Source organism: Babylonia areolata, chromosome 29 (assembly GCF_041734735.1).
Source record: "Babylonia areolata isolate BAREFJ2019XMU chromosome 29, ASM4173473v1, whole genome shotgun sequence".
Classification (NCBI taxonomy): Eukaryota; Metazoa; Mollusca; class Gastropoda; order Neogastropoda; family Buccinidae; genus Babylonia; species Babylonia areolata.
In genome coordinates this window covers 7166016-7173515 of record NC_134904.1, presented here as the reverse complement: position 1 = coordinate 7173515, position 7500 = coordinate 7166016, and the positions used below count along the sequence as shown (strand labels likewise).

General features: G+C 46.2%; 1 protein-coding gene across 1 annotated transcript in view; it reads left to right on the top strand.

Moving 5' to 3' along the window:
* LOC143274599 (angiopoietin-related protein 7-like) overlaps positions 1–7500 on the top strand; it is a 213148-nt gene that overhangs the window by 25769 nt on the left and 179879 nt on the right. Inside the window, exon 2 of the mRNA XM_076578462.1 lies at positions 1037–3325. Within this exon, the coding sequence (XP_076434577.1) occupies positions 2560–3325 (766 nt within the window). The 5' untranslated portion in view covers positions 1037–2559. The remainder of the gene's footprint in view (positions 1–1036; positions 3326–7500) is intronic.

The window sequence follows — 7500 nt, the reverse complement described above, 5'->3', positions numbered from 1 at the left end:
AGAGAGAGAGAGAGAGAGATTGCTGTGAGATGTGCATGTGACTATAATGTATCACCGTAAGTATATGCCGATCAGCCTGTCACTAAACTGATGATCCTGATTGGCCCAGTACCAGTTGGCCGAAGTCATTGATTGCTGTGTGTGTGAGGTTTGTGTTTTGTGATGTTTAAAGCAGTGACCTTTTAAAATTAATCAAAAACACACAGAGTCGTTGGAGTTTGTCATAAAATAATAAATAATAGAATGAATCAGAAAATACATAAAGAATAGGAAACGAACGGTCCTTATAATGAAACAGTCTCACGTATAGGAAAAAAAAGAAAAAAAAAGATTTGAAACGAAAGTGATGGAAAATAAAGCTTTGATTATTCTAACAATATGATTTCGCTATTTCATACAGTCATGTCATCATTTATGTTCCTTACTGTTTGCATACTTGTGTGCTAGGTTTTTTTCTTGTTTTGTTTTGTTTTGGTTTGTTTTTTGGTTTGTTTTTTCGGGTTTTTTTCTTTCGTGTTTTACTTGATTGTGTGTGTTGCATTATTAGACTTCATCAATATTATTCCAAACAATTTCTGCCCTAAGACCATTCACAGTGTAGGGGCAGACAAAAATGCTGTCAAACTATCGACGTCACAACTACACATGCACATATATGGCAGGAAGAAGAGGGGAGGGAAGGACGTCCTTTCGAACAAGGACAGGGCAAGATGAAAGAAACAAGGAAGACAGAAAACAGAAAGAAAGAAGGAAAAGGAAAGGGGTGTTACTACTACTACTACTACTACTACTACTACTACTACTACTACTACTACTATTACTAACGATGATGATGATGATGATGATGATGATGATGATGATGATGATGATGATGATAATAACAACAACAACAACAATGAAGACGACAGCAACAACAACACAGCAGACTCCTATTAAAAAAAAAAAATTAAAAAAAATAAAAAATAAAAATAAATAAAAGATGTTAGCAGTGACCACCCCTCATCTCTGACACGTTCACTTGTTGTGTGTGTTCCAGAAGCCATTGTTCCCAGCCAAGTAACTCCGCCTCCTGCTTAACCGACCACCGGAAGTCGCCGTGTCGTGACGTCACCCTGACGAAGAGACCACTTCCGGGGGAGCAGACAACTCTGTCGCGTTCGTTCAGACACGACGCTTGTGGACCAAGCTGGTTCTTTGTGCACGGCTCCCTCCCACCCACCCCCACCCTTGAATAGGACCCGGCGATTTTTTTTTTTTTTTTTTTTTGCTTGTGTCGGGGAAAAGAATTGGATCAGTCTGTGAACGTGGCTGTAGTTTCCCTGTCACGTCGGAATTTGTGTTCGGGCGATGTGCGAAGAGCGAGAGTTCTCCCGCGAGCTGGAACACCGTAATAAAATAAACCGTCACCCAACACCGAAACGTGTGCGAGTGTATATCACTGTGGTTCCGCATTGTTTGGGCTGAGACAAGGGGCTTGGCACGCCAAACAAGCTCTCGCATTCGTTAGTTCTCGTTGTGTGTTCTTGTGGGTGACGAGAGGGGAGGCTGCGGGAAAAGGAGGAGGGGGGAGAGAGGAGTTTTTTGTTTGTTTTGTTTGGGGTTTTTTTGTTTTTTTGTTTTTTGGTATGGTAATCTTGTTTGACAAAGAATCCCAAGCAGTGGAGTTGGGCAGGGCAATTGGAACAGCCCCGTAAAGCTTTTGGCGGCTGCAGCATCTTTCAGTTTGTAGTGAAATCTGATTTTGTGGTGGGGTGTCTTTCGACACCCGCGAGTAGTGAGTTGGATAACGACCAAGGCAGCAGATTTGCCCCGTGTGTGTGTGTCTGTGTGTGTGCAGAGGTGTCGTCGATCACTTAACCCCCATTAAAAAAAACCCGAACCGTCAGTGTTTTTGCTTCGTAACTGGGTTGCGGCAACAACAGCTGTGCTGGGAAAACACACATAGTTATACAAGGCAGTGAACACTGTGACTGGTGCTATTCACAAGTTTTGCTGTCAGGAAGAATTGGTTTCGTGGTGCAGTTCTCGGCTTGTCAAGTTTGCAAATGGTGCGTTAATTAAATCAATAAAGCCAACATGTTTGGAACGTCGTGAGGAATGATGGAAATCATATTCTGATTAAACAAATTGTGAACTTTACCTTGTGCCTCAGTTGGATTAAAACAAACATAATAACTAACGAAGAAATAGAAACCTTGAAAAAGAGAAAGTTCGACTGAAAGTGTGACTGATTAGTGGCAAAAAAGGTGTGCTTAGTTTGTACGTGCCGGATACCTTATAAAGTGTGGTGGTTGAATCATTTGGGGTTTGGGTTTCTCCAGTGCATCACCTGTTGACGGAAGTTTTCCTCCCCCTATCTCGCAGGTTAAAGGAGGACAAAGTGTTGTCACCGTGGTGTGCTCAGCTCTGATCAGTTTCCCTGACACAGCATACTTGGCAAGGCAAGTTATCCAGTGAATTATTCAGCGTAAGCCCAGCGTTGTTTGTCTGTTAATTCACAGCATTAAAAAAGTATTGTGAAGATTCGAGGACAACAAGAACAAGAAGAAAACAACGACAATGGCGTCCACACGAAGCACCAAGCTGCTGGCGTGGTGTGTGTTCTGCACGCTGGTCGTCCAGTCGCTGCAGGTGTCACCAATTTACAACTCCCTCTCACAAGTGGCTCGAAACGACGACGACGACGACGACGACGATCAGTTCGCTCCCATCACCACAATGCCCACCACCACCACCACCACCACCACCGTCCCGGACGCACACAGCCAACAGAACGTCACCGCCATCGCGAACCCTCCGCGCCAAGACTCACGAGGTGCCTCCTCTTCACACGACAACTCGGGGTCCTCATCCCGCGACGAGGTGAGACGTCACCGGCGACGTAACCGCCGCTGCAAGTGCGTGAAGCGGTTCATGAAGGAGGTGGACCAGCTGATTGAAGAACGCCTGGAGGACTTCGAGAACCGCTACCTGCGGCAGGTCAACGTGGAGAAGGAGCGCGCGCTGGCCTTGCAGAACGAGGCGTCGTCCACGGCCTCCAGGCTGCAGGATCTGGACAAGATGATGCTGGCGCTCAGCTCCGACGTGCTGCAGACCAAGGAGGCTCTGTCCCTCATGAGCTCCAACCTGGAGGTGCTGCGCTTCGAGATGAACCATACGCGCGGGGACGTGCGCTATCTGAACGAGTCGCTGCGCGTGGTGGACGGCGCGGTGGGCAACCTGAACCGCTTCGTGTCCCGGGTGGAGAGGATGATACCTGCGGGTCTCACCCGGCCCACCACGGATGGGGAGGTGGAGGTGGACCCCCGGCAGAGCTACCCGCGAGGTGAGTGTGTGTGTGTGTGTGTGTGTGTGTGTGTGTGTGTGTGTTTAGGAGTGGGTGGGTGTGTATATGGCGAGAGAGAGAGAGAGAGTGTGTGTGTGAAAGAGAGAGGGAGAGAAAGTGAAAGAGAGAGAGAGAGAAGAGAGAGGATAGGATGGGTGAAAATGAGGAAAGCGATGGTGTGTATGGCGTAGGTGTGTGTGTGATTATGTGTGTTATTTCTTGTCTGGGTGTGGAATGTCTTCGTTCAGTGTCTGTCTGTCTGTCTGTCTGTCTATCTGTCTGTCTGTCTGTCACTCGTCCCAGAATCCACCCTGCACCGGAACATGTGTTGCTGTATTGTGTACACCTAGAAGTCCTTAAGAATCCACTGTGCACCGGAACATTCGTTGCTGTATTGTGTACACCTAGAAGTCCTTAAGAATCCACCCTGCACCGGAACATGTGTTGCTGTATTGTGTACACCTAGAAGTCCTTAAGAATCCACCCTGCACCGGAACATGTGTTGCTGTATTTTGTACACCTAGAAGTCCTTAAGAATCCACTGTGCACCGGAACATGTGTTGCTGTATTGTGTACACCTAGAAGTCCTTAAGAATCCACTGTGCACAGGAACATGTATTGCTGTATTGTGTACACCTAGAAGTCCTTAAGAATCCACTGTGCACCGGAACATGTGTTGCTGTATTGTGTACACATAGAAGTCCTTAAGAATCCACCCTGCACCGGAACATGTGTTGCTGTATTGTGTACACCTAGAAGTCCTTAAGAATCCACCCTGCACCGGAACATGCGTTGCTGTATTGTGTACACCTAGAAGTCCTTAAGAATCCACTGTGCACCGGACAATGTGTTGCTGTATTGTGTACACCTAGAAGTCCTTAAGAATCCACTGTGCACCGGAACATGTGTTGCTGTATTGTGTACACCTAGAAGTCCTTAAGAATCCACTGTGCACCGGAACATGTGTTGCTGTATTGTGTACACCTAGAAGTCCTTAAGAATCCACCCTGCACCGGAACATTCGTTGCTGTATTGTGTACACCTAGAAGTCCTTAAGAATCCACCCTGCACCGGAACATTCGTTGCTGTATTGTGTACACCTAGAAGTCCTTAAGAATCCACCCTGCACCGGAACATTCGTTGCTGTATTGTGTACACCTAGAAGTCCTTAAGAATCCACTGTGCACCGGAACATGTGTTGCTGTATTGTGTACACCTAGAAGTCCTTAAGAATCCACTGTGCACCGGAACATGTGTTGCTGTATTGTGTACACCTAGAAGTCCTTAAGAATCCACCCTGCACCGGAACATGTGTTGCTGTATTGTGTACACCTAGAAGTCCTTAAGAATCCACTGTGACCGGAACATTCGTTGCTGTATTGTGTACACCTAGAAGTCCTTAAGAATCCACTGTGCACCGGACAATGTGTTGCTGTATTGTGTACACCTAGAAGTCCTTAAGAATCCACTGTGACCGGGACATTCGTTGCTGTATTGTGTACACCTAGAAGTCCTTAAGAATCCACTGTGCACCGGAACATGTGTTGCTGTATTGTGTACACCTAGAAGTCCTTAAGAATCCACTGTGACCGGAACATTCGTTGCTGTATTGTGTACACCTAGAAGTCCTTAAGAATCCACCCTGCACCGGAACATGTGTTGCTGTATTGTGTACACCTAGAAGTCCTTAAGAATCCACTGTGACCGGAACATGTGTTGCTGTATTGTGTACACCTAGAAGTCCTTAAGAATCCACCCTGCACCGGAACATGTGTTGCTGTATTGTGTACACCTAGAAGTCCTTAAGAATCCACTGTGCACCGGAACATGTGTTGCTGTATTGTGTACACCTAGAAGTCCTTAAGAATCCACCCTGCACCGGAACATGTGTTGCTGTATTGTGTACACCTAGAAGTCCTTAAGAATCCACCCTGCACCGGAACATGTGTTGCTGTATTGTGTACACCTAGAAGTCCTTAAGAATCCACTGTGCACCGGAACATGTGTTGCTGTATTGTGTACACCTAGAAGTCCTTAAGAATCCACTGTGACCGGAACATTCGTTGCTGTATTGTGTACACCTAGAAGTCCTTAAGAATCCACTGTGCACCGGAACATGTGTTGCTGTATTTTGTACACCTAGAAGTCCTTAAGAATCCACCCTGCACCGGAACATGTGTTGCTGTATTGTGTACACCTAGAAGTCCTTAAGAATCCACCCTGCACCGGAACATGTGTTGCTGTATTGTGTACACCTAGAAGTCCTTAAGAATCCACTGTGACCGGACCATGTGTTGCTGTATTGCGTACACCTAGAAGTCCTTAAGAATCCACTGTGACCGGACCATGTGTTGCTGTATTGTGTACACCTAGAAGTCCTTAAGAATCCACTGTGCACCGGACAATGTGTTGCTGTATTGTGTACACCTAGAAGTCCTTAAGAATCCACTGTGCACCGGACAATGTGTTGCTGTATTGTGTACACCTAGAAGTCCTTAAGAATCCACCGTGCACCGGAACATGTGTTGCTGTATTGTGTACACCTAGAAGTCCTTAAGAATCCACCCTGCACCGGAACATGTGTTGCTGTATTGTGTACACCTAGAAGTCCTTAAGAATCCACCCTGCACCGGAACATGTGTTGCTGTATTGTGTACACCTAGAAGTCCTTAAGAATCCACTGTGACCGGAACATTCGTTGCTGTATTGTGTACACCTAGAAGTCCTTAAGAATCCACTGTGCACCGGAACATTCGTTGCTGTATTGTGTACACCTAGAAGTCCTTAAGAATCCACCCTGCACCGGAACATGTGTTGCTGTATTGTGTACACCTAGAAGTCCTTAAGAATCCACCCTGCACCGGAACATTCGTTGCTGTATTGTGTACACCTAGAAGTCCTTAAGAATCCACCCTGCACCGGAACATGTGTTGCTGTATTGTGTACACCTAGAAGTCCTTAAGAATCCACTGTGCACCGGAACATGTGTTGCTGTATTGTGTACACCTAGAAGTCCTTAAGAATCCACCCTGCACCGGAACATTCGTTGCTGTATTGTGTACACCTAGAAGTCCTTAAGAATCCACCCTGCACCGGAACATGTGTTGCTGTATTGTGTACACCTAGAAGTCCTTAAGAATCCACCCTGCACCGGAACATTCGTTGCTGTATTGTGTACACCTAGAAGTCCTTAAGAATCCACTGTGCACCGGAACATGTGTTGCTGTATTGTGTACACCTAGAAGTCCTTAAGAATCCACTGTACACCGGACAATGTGTTGCTGTATTGTGTACACCTAGAAGTCCTTAAGAATCCACTGTGCACCGGACAATGTGTTGCTGTATTGTGTACACCTAGAAGTCCTTAAGAATCCACTGTGCACCGGAACATGTGTTGCTGTATTGTGTACACCTAGAAGTCCTTAAGAATCCACTGTGCACCGGAACATGTGTTGCTGTATTGTGTACACCTAGAAGTCCTTAAGAATCCACTGTGACCGGGACATTCGTTGCTGTATTGTGTACACCTAGAAGTCCTTAAGAATCCACTGTGACCGGGACATTCGTTGCTGTATTGTGTACACCTAGAAGTCCTTAAGAATCCACTGTGACCGGGACATTCGTTGCTGTATTGTGTACACCTAGAAGTCCTTAAGAATCCACTCTGCACCGGAACATGTGTTGCTGTATTGTGTACACCTAGAAGTCCTTAAGAATCCACCCTGCACCGGAACATTCGTTGCTGTATTGTGTACACCTAGAAGTCCTTAAGAATCCACTGTGCACCGGAACATTCGTTGCTGTATTGTGTACACCTAGAAGTCCTTAAGAATCCACTGTGCACCGGAACATGTGTTGCTGTATTGTGTACACCTAGAAGTCCTTAAGAATCCACTGTGACCGGGACATTCGTTGCTGTATTGTGTACACCTAGAAGTCCTTAAGAATCCACTGTGACCGGGACATTCGTTGCTGTATTGTGTACACCTAGAAGTCCTTAAGAATCCACTGTGACCGGGACATTCGTTGCTGTATTGTGTACACCTAGAAGTCCTTAAGAATCCACTGTGCACCGGAACATGTGTTGCTGTATTGTGTACACCTAGAAGTCCTTAAGAATCCACTGTGCACCGGAACATGTGTTGCTGTATTGTGTACACCTAGAAGTCCTTAAG